Source organism: Nerophis lumbriciformis, linkage group LG12, assembly GCF_033978685.3.
Source record: "Nerophis lumbriciformis linkage group LG12, RoL_Nlum_v2.1, whole genome shotgun sequence".
Taxonomy (NCBI): Eukaryota; Metazoa; Chordata; class Actinopteri; order Syngnathiformes; family Syngnathidae; genus Nerophis; species Nerophis lumbriciformis.
Window position 1 is genome coordinate 42,072,663 of NC_084559.2, and position 24,427 is coordinate 42,097,089.

General features: G+C 44.3%; 1 protein-coding gene across 3 annotated transcripts in view; it reads left to right on the top strand.

The window, feature by feature from the left end:
- kiaa0825 (KIAA0825 ortholog) overlaps positions 1-24,427 on the top strand; it is a 573,303-nt gene that overhangs the window by 4,538 nt on the left and 544,338 nt on the right. For all 3 annotated transcript variants that reach the window (XM_061986612.1, XM_061986613.1, XM_061986614.1), the window contains exon 2: positions 7,733-7,886. In XM_061986612.1, coding sequence (XP_061842596.1) covers positions 7,733-7,886 — 154 coding nt within the window. The remainder of the gene's footprint in view (positions 1-7,732; positions 7,887-24,427) is intronic.

The following is a 24,427-nucleotide window of genomic DNA, read 5'->3' on the forward strand; positions in this document are numbered from 1 at the left end:
CACGCACCTGTTGTTAACCATGTCTGTGTTATTTAAGCTTTTCATTTTCTGTTGTTCGTCCTGGTGTCATATCTTTTCTAACCCTGCTATCCTCTCGTATCAAGCCCTGTTCACGGTCCCATGCCACAGTAAGTGTTTTTTATTTCGTGTTCAGTTTCTGCCTTTGTGCAAGTTTTGTTTTCATTCGCCAAGTTTTTTTTACCTCCGCCATTGTGCGCGCTTTTCGTTTGTTCCATTTTGATAGTAATAAATAAATCATGTACTCACCTTCAAGCCATGTCCGATCCAAATTCACTTGCATCTTGGGAAAACAAAAACTCCATAGTCCAAGTCGTGACAATTGATATCGTTACACCCCTATGCTGTGATTTTGCCTGATTATAATTGTGCTAAAATATTAATCATCCAATCATAATGAGCATTTTACCTATTAGTATCAGCATTGGTATGGCCAATACTTCCCTGATACCCAAATTTGTAGTTTTGATCCAAACTAACAAAGTATTGAAACAACAGAAGAATAAGTGCTTTTTACGTGTTAGCGGAAGTGTAGATAGATTCATGTCACAATATGAAGTTACCAGACATTAACAATAAATTAGCAAGTAGAATTTTAATGGATTGGCGAAAATAAAACAATAAATGACACAATATATTATTCATACATCAGCAGCTAACTTATTACAAAAGAAAGATGCAATATACACTATATTGCCAAAAGTTTTTGGCCACCCATCCAAATGATTAGAATCAGGTGTCCTAATCACTTGGCTCAGTCACAGGTGTATACAATCAAGCACTTCGGCATGGAGACTGTTTCTACAAACATTTGTGAAAGAATGGGCCGCTCTCGGGAGCTTAGTGATTTCTAGCGTGGAACTGTCATAGGATGCCACCTGTGCAACAAATCCAGTCGTGAAATTTCCTCGCTCCTAAATATTCCAAAGTCAACTGTCGGCTTTATTGTAAGAAAATGGAAGAGTTTGGGAACAACAGCAACTCAGCCACCAAGTGGTAGGCCACATAAACTGACAGAGAGGGGTCAGCGGATGCTGAAGCGCATAGTGCAAAGAGGTCGCCCACTTTCTGCACAGTCAGTTGCTACAGAGCTCCAAACTTCGTGAGATCTTCCAATTAGCCCACGTACAGTACGCAGAGAGCTTCATGGAATGGGTTTCCATGGCCGAACAGCTGCATCTAAGCCGTACATCACCAAGTCCAATGCAAAGCGTCGGTTGCAGTGGTGTAAAGCACATCGCCACTGGACTAGAGCAGTGGAGACGCGTTCTCTGGAGTGATAAATCACGCTTTTCCATCTGAAAATCTGATGGACCAGTCTGGGTTTGGAGGTTGGCAGGAGAACGCTACATTTCGGACTGGATTGTGTCAAGTGTGACATTTGGTGGAGGAGGAATTATGGTGTGGGGTTGTTTTTCAGGAGTTGGGCTTGGCCCCTTATTTCCAGTGAAAGGAACTTTGAATGCTCCAGGATACCAAAACATTTTGGACAATTCCATGCTCCCAACCTTGTGGGAACAGTTTGGAGCGGGCCCCTTCCTCTTCCAACATGACTGTGCACCAGTGCACAAAGCAAGGTCCATAAAGACATAGATGACAGAGTCTGGTGTGGATGAACTTGACTGGCCTGCACAGAGTCCTGACCTGAACCCGATAGAACACATTTTGGATGAATTAGAACAGAGACTGAGAGCCAGGCCTTCTCGACCAACATCAGTGTGTGACCTCACCGATGCGCTTTTGGAGGAATGGTGGAACATTCCTATAAACACACTCCGCAACCTTGTGGACAGCCTTCCCAGATGAGTTGAAGCTGTAATAGCTGCAAAAGGTGGACTGACATCATATTAACCCTACAGGTTAGGAATGGGATGGCACTTCAAGTTCATATGTGAGTCAAGGCAATATAGTGTATATCGTAGGGCTGGGCGATATATCGATATACTCGATATATCGCGGGTTTGTCTCTGTGCGATATAGAAAATGACTATATCGTGATATTTTAGTATATGTTCTCACACAGTTGCTTTTACCTGCGGGCATTATGCTGCAGGCGTTTCTCACTCTTTCTTGTCTCTCCTTCTCACAGAGACAAAACAAGCGCACCTTCTTATACGTCACGTGTGCAACGTCACGCACCCTCCCCGAGCAGAGAGGTAGCTACATGGGTAACATTAGCTGGGAGGCTAACGGTGCGGTGCGAGTGGTAATACGAGAGAAAGAAGGTGCGAATCTGGTAACAAATGGAGGAATAATTAATTCCCAAGAAAAACAGCACGGGGTGCATCGTCTGGCGGTGGTTTGGCTTCAAGCGGGAATATGTTGAACAATTATGCGGCAAAAGCGTTGCTACAAAAAGTAGTAGCACTGCTAATTTGTAGCATCATTTGAAAAGTCACCCGCTAGAGAATGAAGAGTGCTTGAAACTGCATGTCAACATCTCCGTTCGGTGCCACACCCACAAAATGCCGAAGCAACCATTTCCAGATCAACACCGTATGAAAAAAAATCAACAACAGAAGGAAATAACGTCCGCAGGAACCTACCACAGAACGAATGACATATACTATTTGATTTCCTATTATTCAGCTCATTTTTATTTGACAGTTTTTGAGTGGACAATGTTCCGTACCTCTATTGTCGAGGCGGCCGATTGGAGCTGTGGCCGCAAGGTGGTTGGTGCCTGTCGTGGCGGTAATCCTAGAACCCGTTGGTGGACGCCGGCGGTGAGGGATGCCGTCAGGCTGAAGAAGGAGTCCTATCGGGTTCTTTTGGCTCATGGGACTCCTGAGGCAGCAGACAGGTACCGACAGGCCAAGCGGTGTGCGGCTTCAGCGGTCGCGGAGGCAAAAACTCGGACATGGGAGGAGTTCGGGGACGCCATGGAAAAAGACTTCCGGACGGCTTCGAAGCAATTCTGGACCACCATCCGCCGCCTCAGGAAGGGGAAGCAGTGCAGTGTCAACACCGTGTATGGTGGGGATGGTGCTCTGCTGACCTCGACTGCGGATGTTGTGGATCGGTGGAGGGAATACTTCGAAGACCTCCTCAATCCTACCAGCACGTCTTCCTATAAGGAAGCAGGGCCTGGGGAATCTGTGGTGGGCTCTCCTATTTCTGGGGCTGAGGTTGCCGAGGTAGTTAAAAAGCTCCTCGGTGGCAAGGCCCCGGGTGTGGATGAGATCCGCCCGGAGTTCCTTAAGGCTCTGGATGTTGTGGGGCTGTCTTGGTTGACATGACTCTGCAACATCGCGTGGACATCGGGGGCGGTACCTCTGGATTGGCAGACCGGGGTGGTGGTTCCTCTCTTTAAGAAGGGGAACCGGAGGGTGTGTTCCAACTATCGTGGGATCACACTCCTCAGCCTTCCCGGTAAGGTCTATTCAGGTGTACTGGAGAGGAGGCTACGCCGGATAGTCGAACCTCGGATTCAGGAGGAACAGTGTGGTTTTCGTCCTGGTCGTGGAACTGTGGACCGGCTCTATACTCTCGGCAGGGTCCTTGAGGGTGCATGGGAGTTTGCCCAACCAGTCTACATGTGCTTTGTGGACTTGGAGAAGGCATTCGACCGTGTACCCCGGGAAGTCCTGTGGGGAGTGCTCAGAGAGTATGGGGTAACGGACTGTCTTATTGTGGCAGTTCGCTCCCTGTATAATCAGTGTCAGAGCTTGGTCCGCATTGCCGGCAGTAAGTCGGACACGTTTCCAGTGAGGGTTGGACTCCGCCAAGGCTGCCCTTTGTCACCGATTCTGTTCATAACCTTTATGGACAGAATTTCTAGGCGCAGTCAGGGCGTTGAGGGGATCTGGTTTGGTGGCTGCAGGATTAGGTCACTGCTATTTGCAGTTGATGTGGTCCTGATGGCTTCCTCCGGCCAAGATCTTCAGCTCTCACTGGATCGGTTTGCAGCCGAGTGTGAAGCGACTGGGATGGGAATCAGCACCTCCAAGTCCGAGTCCATGGTTCTCTCCCGGAAAAGGGTGGAGTGCCATCTCCGGGTTGGGGAGGAGATCTTGCCCCAAGTGGAGGAGTTCAAGTACCTCGGAGTCTTGTTCACGAGTGGGGGAAGAGTGGATCGTGAGATCGACAGGCGGATCGGTGTGGCGTCTTCAGTAATGCGGACGCTGTATCGATCCGTTGTGGTGAAGAAGGAGCTGAGCCGGAAGGCAAAGCTCTCAATTTACCGGTCGATCCACGTTCCCATCCTCACCTATGGTCATGAGCTTTGGGTCATGACCGAAAGGACAAGATCACGGGTACAAGCGGCCGAAATGAGTTTCCTCCGCCGAGTGGCGGGGCTCTCCCTTAGAGATAGGGTGAGAAGCTCTGTCATTCGGGGGGAGCTCAAAGTAAAGTCGCTGCTCCTCCACATCGAGAGGAGCCAGATGAGGTGGTTCGGGCATCTGGTCAGGATGCCACCCGAACGCCTCCCTAGGAAGGTGTTTCGGGCACGTCCGACCGGTAGGAGGCCACGGGGAAGACCCAGGACACGCTGGGAAGACTATCTCTCCCGGCTGGCCTGGGAACGCCTCGGGATCCCCCGGGAGGAGCTGGACGAAGTGGCTGGGGAGAGGGAAGTCTGGGCTTCCCTGCTTAAGCTGCTGCCGCCGCGACCCGACCTCGGATAAGCGGAAGAAGATGGATGGATGGATGGATGGAGTATTTGAAATATCTTGTGTGACATCATGCACAAAAGTGCACTTTACTTGTTTTTAACTATTGTAGTGGCGTTCTGTACAAAAAGTGCACTTTACTTTAGTGTTGTTTTGATATGTCAAAGTAAAGCCGCTGCTCCTCCACATCGAGAGGAGCCAGATGAGGTGGTTCGGGCATCTGGTCAGGATGCCACCCGAGCGCCTCCCTAGGGAGGTGTTTCGGGCACGTCCGACCGGTAGGAGGCCACGAGGAAGACCCAGGACACGTTGGGAAAACTATGTCTCCCGGCTGGCCTGGGAACGCCTCGGGATCCCCCGGGAGGAGCTGGACGAAGTGGCTGGGGAGAGGGAAGTCTGGGCTTCCCTGCTTAGGCTGCTGCCCCCGCGACCCGACCTCGGATAAGCGGAAGAAGATGGATGGATGGATGATATGTCATCTTAGTGACATCATGCACAAAAGTGCACTAATAGCTTGTTTTAAAATGTCTCTGACAATCTTGCACTTTCTGTTTTGGAAATGACATGAATGTTTGTGCCACTGCTTAATAACTGTTTAACAAATACAGTTTTGGTCAACTGACTTAGTTGTGATTTCCCTCTCTGCATGAAAGTTTAAAATGAGCATATATTAATGCAGTATGAACAAGAATGTTTTAATGTAGACACATAGAATCATCATACTGCTGTGATTATATGCATCAAGTGTTCATTCAAGGCTAAGACTAAATATCGCGATATATATCGTGTATCGCGATATGGCCCAAAAAATATGGAGATATTAATAAAAAGCCATATCGTCCAGCCCTAGTGTGTTGTGTTATAGATATTGTCCGTATCGCCCATCTCTCGGTGTCAATGGATAATATTTCCCTCGTGTGTAGAGAAAAGTGACCAATAATTTAGTGCAAAGTTCTAATGATGTAATATATTCTCAGTAGATGCTCTTCCGAGGTGAAACAGTGAATATGAAACCATTCGCCCCCCACTGGCAAACATGCATGACATAGTTGTAAGTAGTATTATGATGCTCAACTATCCACCTGTTTAATAAAGTGTTGCCTTTGCAAGACCATTAGATGCACCTTTTAAAAATAATGTTGGCTTTCGCTCAATATGCTCTAAGTGGCTTTAAAGTGGTGGCCTGGGGGATGTGCTGCTAAATATTTCAGTACGGACTTGTCCCTGCAAATGGTGTGTTAGTCTGTAGCAGACAGGCAGCGGCAAGAGAGATGGGATGATGATGATGATGATGATGGTGGTGTGTGTGTGTTTTCTTTGCTCTAATAGCTGTTGGGTTGATGTATCAGGCAGACAAGTGTCTGCTCCAGCTGTCCCAGTAGCAGCACTGGGGAGACACACTGGGGCACCTCCAACATCTGCTTTGTAAAAGAGCTAATGACACAAAGATGAAGGTTGGATGTTTGCATGTTTTGTACTAATGAGACCCTGTTGCAGTCCTCACACTGCCAGGTCACTTCATTAGGTACACTTGCATAACTTAACATCCATAAAGTGCTCTGTCGGAAATTCCGCTTTAATTTTAAATAACTACCCCTTTGTTTATGACGGAGAATTGGGTCGGTGGTAAATACGCCTAACATTAATTAAATATTTTCATAGTTAAAACAGTTTAGGACCATCTACCTACTCAGTGGCCTAGTGGTTAGAGTGTCCACCCTGACATCGGTAGGTTGTGAGTTCAATCCCCAGCCGAGTCATACCAAAGACTATAAAAATGGGACCCATTACCTCCCTGCTTGGCACTCAGCATCAAGGGTTGGAATTGGGGGTTAAATCACCAAAATTGATTCACAGGCGCAGCACCGCTGCTGCCCACTGCTCCCCTCACCTCCCAGGGAGTGATCAAGGAGATGGGTCAAATGCAAGGGACAGATTTATGTTATTATTATTATTATTAATAATAATAATAATAATATGACACAAGTACACCAACAGTGATACAGTGTGAAATGCATACAAATTATGGATTAGAAAAAAATAGGACAGAAAAATCTTAGCAAAATAAAAACAACAAATCAAATTACAATTAGTGAGTATAACAATGCATGTGTTATTGGTATTTAGGTATCTGTTAAGTATTTTTGTATAGGTTGCATATTTTAATTGCCTTTTGGTTTGTTATGTGTTGCCTTGTATGGAAGTATTGTCTCAGTTCGTTAGTGTAATAATGTGAGTTTGGCAGGCTCCCGTGCACTATGATGGCAGAAGGAAACGGAGAAAGCAAAATAATAAAGGACAAGTTTAACTGGTGGGGTTGTCAGTGGGGGGAAATAATATTAGTCCAGTTGGACAGGCCTCCCTTTGTGCAGGCTAAATGAATGTTGAGCTTCCTGACAGGGAGAGTGGCATCGAGTGTGCGCAGCAGCGAGGAAGCGGCACACAGTACGGCGTTTGACAGGGATTATTAAAATCAGAGCACACGGCGACGGAGCGTGCGCCAGGCGAAGTGTGAGGAAGCCAAATTGACACAGACACTCTCCATTACCTTCCACTTGACTCTGCTGGATGACAATGTTGATGCGAGACTCAGCCACGCTGCACAGGTGGGGGACCGGCTTTTTAACGGCAACGTTAAGCACCGCTGGGATGAGCGAGGGGTGTTGGTGGTCCCCTCAGCCCTGGCACAGACATAAGGAGATGACTTGTTTATTGAAAGGTTCAACTGAAGAGCATCTCATTATTTTCCTTGGCTGTCGTGTCAGGAAGTGGTTAGAGGCAACGCATTCCAGTCACGGGTCATCCAATTCAATGGAAATTATTTTGTGAGAACAGACACTACTTTTGTGATAACCTTCCATTTGTCTCAGGTGCAATTGATTTCGGAATCCCTAATACGACTCTTGTCTGAGGACATTTCAAATGATTGCAAACCACTTGAGCAAATGTGTTTGTTTCAGCCATGAAGATACCTCACTCTCACGTCTCGCCAATCTGCGTAGTTTATTTAATCCTGACAGCCCTCATCTGTCTGTGTCATTACCGTGTTCTCTGAACTGGAACACGCCAGGTTTTTGACGATGGTGCCGTCTTCCCTACAGATCGCCAATCCCGGTACAGAATTATGGAGTGGCCAGAAGATTTTCCTGAGGACCATGCATTTGTTAAACTGGTGGTTCCTGGTCTCCACAGTCAGCTGGACTTTGAGCAGCTGATCAAAGACACCGAAGAGAAACTCAAACTCAATGCCAACAGGTCAGTCAGGGAAGCTGAAATGATTTTATTAGTGACACTTAAAAACAATAACACTCAATGATTTTGAGTGAAGGATTTGCTTAGGAACAAGTTACCGATTGTAAAGTGAGTCACTCAGCATTAAAACTTTATACATATCACTTTCTGGTGTACATCCACCTAAATATAAGTCGCACTCACTTAATTTTGCGACACACTTTATTGTGTATGTACAGTACAGGCCAAAAGTTTGGACACATCTTCTCATTCAATGAGTTTTCTTTATTTTCATGACTATTTACATTGTAGATTGTCACTGAAGGCATCAAAACTATTAATGAACACATCAGAATCAGAATAGTTTTTATTGCCATTGTTTGAGAAGAAGTTCACAAACTAGGAATTTTTCTTGGTGCAATCGTGCAACATAAAACACATATAACACAGAATAGGTAGTAAAAAGAGCTGTAACTAAGCTATCAGATCTTGTTATTGTTCATGTGTCTGATGGCCGAGGGGAAAAAACTGTTCAGGTGGCGGGAGATGTGGGTCTGGATGGACCGTAGTCTCCTGCCTGAGGAGAGAGGGGAGAATAGTTTGTGTCCAGGGTGAGAAGAATCAGCTGTGATCCGACCCACACGCCTCCTGGTCCTGGAGGAGAACAGGTCCTGGAGGTATGGGAGCTTGCAGCCAATCACCTTCTCAGGTGTTCTCATGTGGAGTTATGTACTTAACAAAAAAAGATGAAATACCGGTAACAGAACAAATGTTTTATATTCTATTTTTTCCAAAAAAAGTCACCCTTTGCTCTGAATACTGCTTTGCACACTTTTGGCATTCTCTCGATGAGCTTCAAGCACACCTGTGAAGTGAAAACCATTTCAGGTGACTACCTCTTGAAGCTCATCGAGAGAATGCCAAGAGAGAGAGAGTGTGTGTGTGTGTGTGTGTGTGTGTGTGTGTGTGTGTGTGTGTGTGTGTGTGTGTGTATATATATATATATATATATATATATATATGTGTGTGTGTGTATACATATATATGTGTGTATACATATATATGTGTGTGTCTATATATATATATATATATATATATATATATATATATATATATATATATATATATGTGTGTGTATACATATATATGTATATGTGTATACATATATATGTGTGTGTATATATATATATATATATATATATATATGTGTATATGTATGTATATGTGTATATACACATATATACATATACACACACACATATATATATATATATATATATATATATATATATATATATATATATATATATATATATATATATATATATATATATATGTGAACTCGTTGGGAGTTTCCTCCTCTCCTAGCTCGCTAGCCTCAATCTGAACCTTGGTATTTACCGTGATGACGGACTGGCAGTGTGTCGCGCCTCGCCAAGGAGCAGCGAGAATACCAAGAAGCGCATATGCCAAATTTTCAAAGAGAACGGCCTACGGATCACGATTGAAGCCAACAAGCAAACCGTCAACTTCCTTGACGTCACTTTCAACCTGAGAAATAACAGCTACCAACCATTCACGAAACCCAACACAACACTCCAATACGTGCACCATGACAGCAACCACCCACCCACCACCACGAAAAAGAATACCTACCGGAATTAATAAAAGGCTATCGATGCTGTCATCTAGCAAAGCTGAATTTGACCAAGCAACCCCCCCGTACCAAAAAGCCCTTGATGAAAGCGGATACAATTTCACCCTCACCTATGAACCCACGCCAGGAAACCAACCAAAAAAGAACAGAAAACGAAACGACATCATCTGGTACAACCCCCCATACAGCAAAAACGTCTCAACTAACATTGGACACAAATTCCTCAATCTGATTGACAAACACTTTCCCAAAGACAACACCCTAAGAAAAGGATTCAACAAGAACAACATTAAATTGAGCTACAGCTGTATGAACAATATACGACAAATTATCTCAAACCACAACAAAACAATTGCAAATGAGCCGTCGGCCCCCGGACAGAGCGACTCCAAAACCAACAAAGGCTGTAACTGCCGAAAGAAACCTGATTGCCCTCTCAACGGGGGGTGCTTACAAACATCAGTTGTCTACCAATCTAAGGTAACACGCAAGGACATTAACACATCCGACACATATGTAGGATTAACCGAGGGAGAGTTCAAAACCAGATGGAACAATCACAAGGCTTCTTTCAGGAACCAAAACCTGCGGAATACCACAGAACTCAGCAAACACAATTGGGACCTCAAAGACAATAATGTTGAATATTCAATAACATGGCAAATTCTTGCATCCAGCACACCTTACAATAGTGGTAATAAAAGATGCAACCTATGCTTGAAAGAGAAACTGTTTATTATTTACCGTCCTGACCTGTCATCCCTCAACAAGCGCAGCGAAATTGTAACAGCATGCCGCCACAGACGGAAACACCTCCTAGGTAACACATGAGCCAATCACCACGCCCCTACGCCAGCCTGTACCCACCCACTCTGTGCCCTATATAAACCATGGTATGTGAATGCTCCCATTAAAATCTCCTGATGATTGAGGAAACCCTCATGAAACAGGCCTGTAGAGATGAAATAGTCTTGTGATTTTTTTCCCACACATACATATATATCTGTATATATGTATGTGTGTGTGTGTGTATATATCAGTGACGTGCGGTGAGGTTCATGGCTGGTGAGGCACTGACTTCATCACAGTCAGATTTACAAACATATGAACCCTAAAGAGTATCTTATTCACCATTTGATTGGCAGCAGTTAACGGGTTATGTTTAAAAGCTCATACCAGCATTCTTCCCTGCTTGGCACTCAGCATCAAGGGTTGGAATTTGGGGTTAAAACACCAAAAATTATTCCCGGGTCCGGCGCCGCTGCTACCCACTGCTCCCCTCACCTCCCAGGGGGTGAACAAGGGGATGGGTCAAATGCAGAGGACAAATTTCACCACACCTAGTGTGTGTGTGTGACAATCATTGGTACTTTAACTTAACTTTAACTTTACACATACAAACTGTAGCACACAAAAAAGCACATTTAATAAAAAAAAACGTTATTATGGTCTTACCTTTACTTATAAATGAAGTCCATGCGCCGCTGTTGTGCTGGATTAATGCACCCCCGCCGTAGAATGCACCCCCTGACGGGAGTGTTATATCAACTAAAGCTCTCCCTTAAACTTTCCACGTGCAAGATTGAATCTATTTAAAAAAGTGTAACCGACCGTTTATAAATGTCGCCTATACTGTATGAAACTACAAAATAACAAACACGGAGGCTCCAGTTTACACGAGGACCACTTTATTTACCTTCTTTCAAAAACCTCCGCTCCACTCCAACGTGTCATCACTTCCGCTCTTAGCGCCTTCAAAATAAAAGCTCAAGGCATATACTGTATAACAGCGCATAACAGGAACTTAACATCACAAAGAGGAACTCCCATAAAAATAGGTTACAAAAGTTATTTAATAAGAAGCCAAAAAGTGCAAAAACAATAATGTTCGTGTTGGAGGAGTTGTGAATTAGGTGCACCTGCAGTCTGCAGGTGTACCTAATGTTGTGGCCCTGCAGTCATTCACAACTCCTCCAACACGAACATTCTTGTTTTTGCACTTTTTGGCTTCTTATGAAATAACTTTTTTAAATAGATTCAATCTTGCACATGGAAAGTTTAAGTGTGGGCTTTAGTTGATATAACACTCCCGTCAGGGGGTGCATTCTACGGCGGGGGTGCAGGAGACGGGATTACTGCGAGCCTCAGCCAGTGCGTCTTTTGCAGCCGTTTTATGATCGCTCAGCACAAGAAATACGTTACACACATACAGTTGTTGACAAAATACACTGTACATTATATACCTCAGCTAACTAAACTATGGAAATGTATAATATAGTTCATATAGCAATACGGTCTCACTGCACAGCAGGCCAGCAGTTAGCCGAGTCCGCAATCCATGGTGAGGCACAACGCAGTGACGTGCCTCAACTGGCTGCTGTTCACCGCACCGTCTCTTCTCAGTATTTGAACGGCAAATGTGAAAATTCAGCGATTTTGAATAAAAATAATCTAAAACTGGTGAAGTTAAATGGAAAATAACTTTATAGTATAATCACTGGATACATATAACAATTTAATTAATTGTTTTTCTTTTTACATTTTTTTCTTTCCATGATGGCAGGTGAGGCCCCGCCTCACCTGCCTCCAGTGACTGCACGTCACTGGTATATATATATATATATATATATATATATATATATATATATATATATATATATATGTATATGTGTGTGTGTGTGTGTGTATATATATATGTGTGTGTGTGTGTGTATATATATATATATATATATATATATATATATATACATATATATATACATATATGTATGTGTGTGTATAAATATAATGTGTGTATATATATATATATATATATATATATATATATATATATATATATATATATATATATATATATATATATATATATATATATATCTATCAGTGACGTGCAGTCACTAGAGGAGATATAGTCGGACTCACTTCGACGCACAGCAAGGGCTCTGGAACCAGTTCTCTCGAGAGGGGCTGGACTCTCTTCCACTCTGGCGTTGCCGGCAGTGAGAGGCGACGGGCTGGGGTGGAAATTCTTGTTTCCCCCCGGCTCAGAGCCTGTACGTTAGAGTTCAACCCGGTGGACGAGAGGGTAGCTTCCCTCCGTCTTCGGGTGGGGGAACGGGTCCTGACTTACGCGCCAAACCGCAGCTCAGAGTACCCACCCTTTTTGGATTCACTCGAGGGAGTACTTGAGAGTGCTCCCCCGGGTGATTCCCTTGTTCTACTGGGGGACTTCAATGCTCATGTTGGCAACGACAGTGAAACCTGGAGAGGCGTGATTGGGAAGAATGGCTGCCCGGATCTGAACCCGAGCGGTGTTTTGTTATTGGACTTTTGTGCCCGTCACAGATTGTCCATAACGAACACCATGTTCAAACATAAGGGTGTCCATATGTGCACTTGGCACCAGGACACCCTAGGCCGCAGTTCCATGATCGACTTTGTAGTTGTGTCATCGGATTTGCGGCCTCATGTTTTGGACACTCGGGTGAAGAGAGGGGTGGAGCTTTCTACCGATCTCCACCTGGTGGTGAGTTGGCTGCGATGGTGGGGGTGGATGCCGGACAGACCTGGCAGGCCCAAACGCATTGTGAGGGTTTGCTGGGAACGTCTGGCAGAGTTTCCTGTCAGAGAGAGTTTCAATTCCCACCTCCGGAAGAACTTTGAACATGTAACGAGGGAGGTGCTGGACATTGAGTCCGAATGGACCATGTTCCGCGCCTTTCTATTGTCGAGGCGGCTGATTGGAGCTGTGGCCGCAAGGTAGTTGGTGCTTGTCGTGGCGGTAATCCTAGAACCTGTTGGTGGACACCGGCGGTGAGGGATGCCGTCAAGCTGAAGAAGGAGTCCTATCGGGTTCTTTTGGCTCATAGGACTCCTGAGGCAGCGGACAGGTACCGACAGGCCAAGCGGTGTGCGGCTTCAGCGGTCGCAAAGGCAAAAACTCGGACATGGGAGGAGTTTGGGGAAACCATGGAAAACGACTTCCGGACGGCTTCAAAGCAATTCTGGACCACCATCCGCCGTCTCAGGAAGGGGAAGCAGTGCACTATCAACACCGTGTATGGCGAGGATGGTGTTCTGCTGACCTCGACTGCGGATGTTGTGGATTGGTGGAGGGAATACTTCGAAGACCTCCTCAATCCCACCAACACGTTTTCCTATGAGGAAGCAGTGCCTGGGGAGTCTGTGGTGGGCTCTCCTATTTCTGGGGCTGAGGTTGCTGAGGTAATTAAAAAGCTCCTCGGTGGCAAGGCCCCAGGAGTAGATGAGACCCGCCCGGAGTTCCTTAAGGCTCTGGATGCTGTGGGGCTGTCTTGGTTGACAAGACTCTGCAGCATCGCGTGGACATCGGGGGCGGTACCTCTGGATTGGCAGACCGGGGTGGTGGTTCCTCTCTTTAAGAAGGGGAACCGGAGGGTGTGTTCTAACTATCGTGGGATCACACTCCTCAGCCTTCCCGGTAAGGTCTATTCAGGTGTACTGGAGAGGAGGCTACGCCGGATAGTCGAACCTCGGATTCAGGAGGAACAGTGTGGTTTTCGTCCTGGTCGTGGAACTGTGGACCAGCTCTATACTCTCGGCAGGGTCCTTGAGGGTGCATGGGAGTTTGCCCAACCAGTCTACATGTGTTTTGTGGACTTGGAGAAGGCATTCGACCGTGTCCCTCGGGAAGTCCTGTGGGGAGTGCTCAGAGAGTATGGGGTATCGGACTGTCTGATTGTGGCAGTCCGAGAGCTTGGTCCGCATTGCCGGCAGTAAGTCGGACACGTTTCCAGTGAGGGTTGGACTCCGCCAAGGCTGCCCTTTGTCACCGATTCTGTTCATAACTTTTATGGACAGAATTTCTAGGCGCAGTCAAGGCGTTGAGGGGATCTGGTTTGGTGGCTGCAGGATTAGGTCTCTGCTTTTTGCAGATGATGTGGTCCTGATGGCTTCATCTGGCCAGGATCTTCAGCTCTCACTGGATCGGTTCGCAGCCGAGTGTGAAGCGACTGGGATGAGAATCAGCACCTCCAAGTCCGAGTCCATGGTTCTCGCCCGGAAAAGGGTGGAGTGCCATCTCCGGGTTGGGGAGGAGATCTTGCCCCAAGTGGAGGAGTTCAAGTACCTCGGAGTCTTGTTCACGAGTGGGGGAAGAGTGGATCGTGAGATTGACAGGCGGATTGGTGCGGCGTCTTCAGTAATGCGGACGCTGTATCGATCCGTTGTGGTGAAGAAGGAGCTGAGCCGGAAGGCAAAGCTCTCAATTTACCGGTCGATCTACGTTCCCATCCTCACCTCTGGTCATGAGCTTTGGGTTATGACCGAAAGGACAAGATCACGGGTACAAGCGGCCGAAATGAGTTTCCTCCGCCGGGTGGCGGGGCTCTCCCTTAGAGATAGGGTGAGAAGCTCTGCCATCCGGGGGGAGCTCAAAGTATAGCCGCTGCTCCTCCACATCGAGAGGAGCCAGATGAGGTGGTTCAGGCATCTGGTCAGGATGCCACCCGAACGCCTCCCTAGGGAGGTGTTTAGGGCACGTCCGACCGGTAGGAGGCCGCGGGGAAGACCCAGGACACGTTGGGAAGACTATGTCTCCCGGCTGGCCTGGGAACGCCTCGGGGTCCCACAGGAAGAGCTGGACGAAGTGGCTGGGGAGAGGGAAGTCTGGGCTTCCCTGCTTAGGCTGCTGCCCCCGTGACCCGACCTCGGATAAGCGGAAGAAGATGGATGGATGGATGGAATTTTCACATTTGCCGTTCAAATACTGAGAAGAGACGGTGCGGTGAACAGCAGCCAGTTGAGGCACGTCACTCAGTGCCTCAACATGGATTCAGGACTCGGCTAACTGCTGGCCTGCTGTGCAGTGAGACCGTATTGCTATATGAACTATATTATACATTTCCATAGTTTAGTTAGCTGAGGTATATAATGTGCAGTGTATTTTGTCAACAACTGTATGTGTGACGAATTTCTTGTGCTGAGCGATCATAAAACGGCTGCAAAAGACGCACTGGCTGAGGCTCCAGTAATCCCGCCTCCTGCACCCCCGCCGTAGAATTGTTATATCAACTAAAGCCCACACTTAAACTTTCCACGTGCAAGATTGAATCTATTTAAAAAAGTTATTTCATAAGAAGCCAAAAAGTGAAAAAACAATAATGTTCGTGTTGGAGGAGTTGTGAATGACTGCAGGGCCACAACATTAGGTACACCTGCAGACTGCAGGTGTACCTAATTCACAACTCCTCCAACATGAACTATATTGTTTTTGCACTTTTTGGGCTTCTTATTAAATAACTTTTGTAACCTATTTTTATGGGCTTTTCTCTTTGTGATGTTAAGTTCCTGTTATGCGCTGTTATACAGTATATGCCTTGAGCTCTTATTTTGAAGGCGCTAAGAGCGGAAGTGATGACACAGAGTCGAGCGTAGGTTTTTGAAAGAAGGTAAATAAAGTGGTCCTCGTGTAAACTGGAGCCTCCGTGTTTGTTATTTTGTAGTTTCATACAGTATAGGCGACATTTATAAACCCTCGGTTACACTTTTTCAAATAGATTCAATCTTGCACGTGGAAAGTTTAAGTGAGGGCTTTAGTTGTGGACTTCATTTATAAGTAAAGGTAAGACCATAATAACGTTTTTTTTATTAAATGTGCTTTTTTGTGTGCTACAGTTTGTATGTGTAAAGTTAAAGTTAAGTTAAAGTACCAATGATTGTCACACACACACTAGGTGTAATGAAATTTGTCGTCTGCATTTGACCCATCCCCTTGATCACCCCCTGGGAGGTGAGGGGAGCAGTGGGTAGCAGCGGCGCCGCGCCCGGGAATCATTTTTGGTGATTTAACCCCCAATTCCAACCCTTGATGCTGAGTGCCAAGCAGGGAAGAATGCTGGTATGAGCTTTTAAACATAACCCGTTAACTGCTGCCAATCAAATGGTGAATAAGATACTCTTTAGGGTTCATATGTTTGTATATCTGACTGTGATGAAGTCAGTGCCTCACCAGTCATCAACCTCACCGCACGTCACTGATATATATATATATATATATATATATATATATATGTGTGTGTGTGTATGTATATATGTATGCCTATACATATTATTGTAATAATAAAATGGATATATAATTAATAATTGATCATTAACAGTATGTGAAAGTTCAACTCTTACAGTGTTTACTTCCGTGACGACCTCCTTAAGGTTTTTTAATCAATATATCAAGCAGCTAAAATTTGCCAAACATGTATAAGTGTGGATAGTGTTTTGCATTTTGTAATGGATTTAAATGGGTGTAATTGAACATTTTTTTTTTTTTAATTTTGATGTTGATTGGGCGTTTTTTTTTTCAAATAATATCCACAAAGTTCAATGAGTAGGTTGTTTTATTTGTGACCATGTTGGTTGAATTTTTGTGCTGGGTAATTTTTTTTTTCCTGTGTTTTGATAATCTGCATATATACATGATAACAATCACGTTAAATGGAGTGTGCTCGCTGTTTTGTAATTTAAAGTACCAGTAGAGCGGAAAAACAAGTTGCCTCTATGTTGAAGTGGTTATCATATATATATGGATTATGACACCAAAAGACTTCCAAAGTTTGCGAATAAATAGATATGATCAACATAGTACCAAGCCATTTTGAAAGTTAACGAGGAAACCAGTCACATGATCCACGACGTAGTGTTAGGAACCGCAGATACCTTCCCCATCAACAACAACATTAATCAAGCAGACTTTGTGAGAGCCAACAACGATTACTTTGGGAAAAATGTTTGCGAATTTACAGTACGACTGATCTGATAATATGATCAGAGTGCAGAGGCGTTACTACAATGACAAAGAATCTACGAAAATTGCCAAAGATAGACAAGACAATATGCCGACTGAATTTGTGGCATTTTGAGATGTTTAAACCTATTTTCACATACTTTGCGGATTGTAAATACAATTGGATATGGATGAATAGATGCAATGAAACACAATTGATTCTGAAGGCCCCGGACAGATTTCGTACAGCATGGTAACATAAAATCGCTAAATTCTGATTGGATAAAAACTCTAACCTAAAAACAACAGCACTGGAATGAGCATAATATGATATAAGGAGAATATAAATACTTTTAGATATTTAGGGAAAGTAAATATCCATCCATCCATCCATCTTCTTCCGCTTATCCGAGGTCGGGTCGCGGGGGCAGCAGCCTAAGCAGGGAAGCCCAGACTTCCCTCTCCCCAGCCACTTCGTCCAGCTCCTCCCGGGGTATCCCGAGGCGTTCCCAGGCCAGCCGGGAGAGATAGTCTTCCCAACGTGTCCTGGGTCTTCCCCGTGGCCTAGGGAGGCGTTCGGGTGGCATCCTGACCAGATGCCCGAACCACCTCATCTGGCTCCTCTCGATGTGGAGGAGCAGCGGCTTTACTTTGAGCTCCTCCCGGATGACAGAGCTTCTCACCCTATCTCTAAGGCAGGGCACTTGGCGGTCCGATCCTCGGCTACATAAGCTAGCTCTTGGGACGTGGAAAGTAAATAAAAAAACATATTTTATCTTTAATTATGATCATGATTTCTGGTTATGTTAGGCCAGCAGAGAAGGCCTAGCTGGCCCTGATGGCCCACTACTGGTCTAAAGACTACATAATCTCAGTTTATATAAACTCAATCTCTCAACACTAACCCTTTTTTTTTCATTGTCATTAGTTTGGAGTTTTGTCCTGTGCCCATCACTGTGATTATTTTTTCTTACAAGTCTCATAAAACACATTAAACATATTGTTTTCCATGATATATATAACTCTCTGGCCTACATCGTATGATCTTCTTTATAAAAGACATCAATATGGTGCAAAGAAAAGTAGGTTTGTCAGCCTGGTTCCTGAAGATCCACACCGTGAATGTTTCTTTAGTGGTGAAATATTTTATTGTTGTTCACATACAAGGTAGAAAATGGCATTCTGGGAGCTCAGTACAAGGCTATTTAACACTACAATGGTTTTATCTGACAGAATGACAGTTTCCTGGTGAGCTGCTCATAATAAGGACACATCTAAACAGCTATTCAGCAGATGGATGTGGAAAATTATTATCCGTGTGGGTGTATTTCATTGGCCACTGCATGGACACTACAGGTACATCCAGTAAAGGGCCTATAATGATACTGATGCTGTTTTGGGCAATGACTGTGTTTTTCCCATTTTTGTGAAGGGTTAAGGTTTGTTCTTGGTGTGTGAAACACTCATGAGTGGTGTGATGGTTGTCAACACACATTTGTCAAAATGCGTTCACAAGTGAGTTCCCAAGGTGTAAACATTGTAAAATATGCAACTTTATTTGTGTACCGTAATTTCTGGTCTATAAGCCGTAATTCTTTCCCCAGACTTTGAACCCTACGCTTTATTCAACGTTGCGCCTAATTTATGGATTTTCCGCTTCACATGCCGCCAATAAATTTAGCCTCGATCAATGAAATTGTCCACATTAAACAGACAAGTCTTGTATTTTTTTTTCTTATATTCCAAATTTATTTACATGCATACAGACGGAGGATTCTCTCAATCAACTACATTCATAACCAGTGGCTACAAAACAGTTTCAGTCTTGATAAATCAAATTTCGGCCCCTAAATGATTGTATTTGCATCTGCTTATCCCAGTGTTGTGGTTGTTTTGATAATCATCATATATTGTGCATATATACATGATAACAATCACGTTAAATGGATTGTGCTCACTGTTTTGTCATTTAAAGTACCAGTAGAGCAGAAAAACAAGTTGCCTCTATGTTGAAGTGGCTATCATATACAGTACAGGCCAAAAGTTTGGACACACCTTCTCATATTAATGTGTTTTCTTTATTTTAATGACTATTGTATATTGTCACTAAATGCATCAAAACTATGACACCTGTGAAGTGAAAACCATTTCCTGTGACTACCTCTTGAAGCTCTTCGAGAGAATGCCAAGAGTGTGCAAAGCAGTAATCAGAGCAAATGATGGCTATTTTGAAGAAACTAGAATATAAAACATCCATCCATCCATCCATCTTCTTCCGCTTATCCGAGGTCGGGTCGCGGGGGCAGCAGCCTAAGCAGGGAAGCCCAGACTTCCCTCTCCCCAGCCACTTCGTCCAGCTCCTCCCGGGGGATCCCGAGGCGTTCCCAGGCCAGCCGGGAGACATAGTCTTCCCAACGTGTCCTGGGTCTTCCTCGTGGCCTCCTACCGGTCGGACATGCCCTAAACACCTCTTTAGGGAGGCGCTCGGGTGGCATCCTGACCAGATGCCCGAACCACCTCATCTGGCTCCTCTCGATGCGGAGGAGCAGCGGCTTTACTTTGAGCTCCCCCCGGATGACAGAGCTTCTCACCCTATCTCTAAGGGAGAGCCCCGCCACCCGGCGGAGGAAACTCATTTCGGCCGCTTGTACCCGTGATCTTGTCCTTTCGGTCATAACCCAAAGCTCATGACCATAGGTGAGGATGGGAACGTAGATCGACCGGTAAATTGAGAGCTTTGCCTTCCGGCTCAGCTCCTTCTTCACCACAACGGATCGATACAGCGTCCGCATTACTGAAGACGCCGCACCGATCCGCCTGTCGATCTCACGATCCACTCTTCCCTCACTCGTGAACAAGACTCCGAGGTACTTGAACTCCTCCACTTGGGGCAAGATCTCCTCCCCATGTTTTCAGTTATTTCATTTTTTTTTTGTTAAGTACATAACTCCACATGTGTTCATTCGTAGTTGGAATGCCTTCAGTGACAATCTACAATGTAAATAGTCATGAAAATAAAGAAAACACATTGAATGAGAATGTGTGTCCAAACTTTTGGCCTGTACTGTATATCTGATTTATGACACCAAAAGACTTCCAAAGTTTGCGAATAAATAGATATGATCAAAATAGTATCAATCTCACTGAGATTCCCGAGCCATTTTGAGAGTTAACGAGTAAGCCAGTCACATGATCCATGACGTAGCGATAGGAACCGCAGATCCCTTCCCCACCAACAGCAATGCTAATCAAGCAGACTTTATGAGAGCCAACGACGATTACTTTGGGAAAATTGTTTGCGACTTTGTAGTATGACTGATCTGATAATATGGTCAAGGTGCAGAAGTTTTTACTTCAGTGACGAAGAATCTACGGAAATTGCTGAAGATATTCGGAGCGGAAAATTCAAAATGGCCGACTGAATTTGTGGCATTTTGCGATGTTTCGACGGTATTTTCACAAACTTTGCGGATTGTGAAAACAATTCGATATGTTTAATAGATACAATGAAACACAATTAGGCATGTAAAGTCAACTTGATTTCTACTTTACTGCTACTTTAAGAGACGCTATCTTCAGAGGACAAGCTTAGTAGGTCGGCTTTGCGTGCGCTATCAAGTATGCGCATGGTTTAGAACACACAAATCTTTAGTAGACCGGGACCTATGAGTATATTTGGCATTTTCTTTAGTTTCTCAGTATATAATACATGTATCTAAATAATTCAAGCTTGCAGGCACGATTGCTCCAAATAAGATGAGTTGACATTATAGTAATGAGACTACAGATGGTTAATCATTAGTACAAAATCCAAAACCAGTGAAGTTGGCACAGTGTGTAATTTGTAAAAAAAAAAACAGAATACAATGATTTTCAAATCCTTTTCAACTTATATTCAATTGAATACACTGCAAAGACATGATATTTAATGTTCGAACTGAGAAACTTAATTTATTTTTGCAAATAATCATTAACTTAGAATTTAATGGCAGCAACACATTGCAAAAAAGTTGGCACAGGGGCATTTTACCACTGTATTACATGGCCTTTCCTTTGAACAACACTTAGTAAACGTTTGGGAACTAAGGAGACCAATTTTTGAAGCTTTTCAGGTGGAATTCTTTCCCATTCTTGCTTGATGTACAGCTTAAGTTGTTCAACAGTCCGGGGTGTCCGTTGTGGTATTTTAGACTTCATATTGCGCCACACATTTTCAATGGGAGACAAGTCTGGACTACAGGCAGTCCAGTCTAGTACCCGCACTCTTTTACTATGAAGCCACACTGTTGTAACACGTGGCTTGGCATTGTCTTGCTGAAACAAGCAAGGGCGTCCATGATAACGTTGCTTGGATGGCAACATATGTTTTGAGCATTCCTCAACTTTCTCAGTCTTTTTTGCCACTTGTGCCAGCTTTTTTAAAACATGTTACAGGCATCAAATTCCAAATGAGCTAATATTTTCAAAAAATAAAGTTACCCATTTCAAACGTTAAGTATCTTGTCTTTGCAGTCTATTCAATTGAATATAGGTTAAAAATTATTCGAAAACCATCGTATTTTGTTTTTATTTAGAATTTACACAACGTGCCATTTTCACTGGTTTTGGGGTTTGTAGATTCCAGTTCAAGTTGGAATTCTTACGTGCAGCAAACTTCACTGGATCTTCTGTTTTCCCAGAAATATAAATTCAACATAAAAGGGCATATCTGCTGTTCCGATGTAATCTTTTTTTTAAGGCGTGTGACAGATGCAGTGGCCGTGAAATTGCCAACTTTCTTTGGCCTTAATCCACAGTGCATCAGTGCAGCATCTTGCAGAAGAGAGCTCACCCCCCCACTGAAAATGACTAAACGCAGCCATTTTTGTTTAAATAGATGCCACGATAATTGTGTCTTGCCCACAGTGAAGCATAGTCTGCATGAGTCATGTCAACACCCGGGATCTGCGGTTTGTTGAGGGAAACAGAAGTTCCAATATGTACCGTATTTTCCGCACTATAAGGCGCACCGGATTATTAGCCGCACCTTCTATGAATTACATATTTCATAATTTTGTCCACCAATAAGCCGCCCCGGACTAAAAGCCGCGCCTACGCTGCGCTAAAGTGAATGTCAAAAAAACGCTGCGCTAAAGTGAATGTCAAAAAAACAGTCAGATAGTTCAGTCAAACTTTAATAATATATTGAAAACCAGCGTTCTAACAACTCTGTCCCAAAATGTACGCAAATGTGCAATCACAAACATAGTAAAATTCAAAATGGTGTAGAGCAATAAATAGCAACATAATGTTGCTCGAACGTTAATGTCACAACACACAAAATAAACATAGCGCTCACCTTCTGAAGTTATTCTTCATTCGTAAATCCTTCGAATTCTTCGTCTTCGGTGTCCGAATTGAAAAGTTGCGCAAGCGTGGGATCCAAAAATGGCCGGCTCCGCCTCGTCGAAGTCATCGGATTCAGTGTCGCTGTTGTTGTGCAGCAGTTCTGTGAATCCTGCCTTCCGGAAAGCTCGGACCACAGTTGTGACCGAAACTATCTGCCCAGGCATTTACGATCCACTGGCAGATGTTGGCGTATGTCGACCGGCGCTATCTGCCCGTCTTAGTGAAGGTGTGTTCGCCTTCGGAGCTGTGTGAAAAAAGCCACCCGGCCTCTTCGCGTAAACTTCCCTTAACCACTCGCTCATCTTTTCTTCATCCATCCATCCCTTCGAGTTAGCTTTTATGATGACGCCGGCTGGAAAGGTCTCTTTTGGCAAGGTCTTCCTTTTGAATATCACCATGGGAGGAAGTTTCTGGCCATTAGCATGGCAAGCTAGAACCACAGTGAAGGACGACTTCTCATTCCCTGTGGTGCGAATATTCACCGTACGTGCTCCCGTTCCACAGTGCAGTTCACAGGAATATCAGTTGCTGTGAAATACGGTAGTAATCCGTGTGCGGATGGAGAGATTGCGTCTTTTTTTGAACCGGATCCTTGTCCTTTGTAGGAGCCATTTTGTGGTCTTTACAGATGTAAACAGGAAATGAAACGTACGGTGATATCCGCGCGTTTTTTCTTCTTCTTCCGGGGGCGGGTGAAGCGCTTCCTGTTCTATGGGGGCGGGTGCTTTCCTTGGCGGTTGCTTGCGTAGAAGAAGAAGCGCTTCCTGTTCTACCGGGAAAAAAGATGGCGGCTGTTTACCGAAGTTGCGAGATCGAAACTTTATGAAAATTAATCGTAATAAAGCGCACCGGGTTATAAGGCGCACTGTTAGCTTTTGAGAAAATTTGTGGTTTTTAGGTGCGCCTTATAGTGCGGAAAATACGGTAATGTCACATTCTAAAGGAGAGTCCCTCCTTTGGGAAACTAGGACAGTTTTCCAACATGACAATGAGCCCAAACGCACCTCCACAATATATTATGCATTGACACCATGGCCACAATTTGACATGCTCAATGGGAGGTGTACTCCGTATACAGACTCTACTGAATGTATGATGAATGATTTTCAGATGACAGTAAACCTATACTGTAATTTCCAGAAAGCGAAAGACTAGGGTGCAGGACTTGTCCCATCACTATTATTCTTATTTCAGGCATGTGATTTTTCCATCTATAGTCGGAAATACGTATTTTCCGTTTTTCTCTGTTTTTTCCGACCTACAATGTGTGTTAAAATCTTGATCCGTCTCTTTGCCATACCTGCCAACAACTATGTTTTTCCCGTAATGAGTACGGTTTTTGATAATCCATTCCAGTTTACGGTTGCAATGTTAAAAACTACGGTTTTCCACAAAAACATTTTAACTTAAAAAAAACTTAAGCTATGTAGCAAATTTCCGAATAGCTTGGCAGTAGCTTCGCTACTTTTTTTTAAAGTAGGGATTTCTGTAGCTTAGCTATTTTTAGACCCATGTAGCGGTTAGCTATGCTACATGCTAGTGCAACTCCACTGGCAAGGGACAACATATACGGGAACAATCAATGATGATTGGTTGGTTTACGTATAAGAACATCCATGATTGGTTTGTGGGTTTACTACGATGAGTCACAATTGGTTAAGATTAGGGCAAAACATTACGGACAGGCCAATCATAGGCAAGATAGGGTTGGGTCATAGAACCAGGAGGGGAAATCACAACAGACATCCCAAATGACGAGGAGAG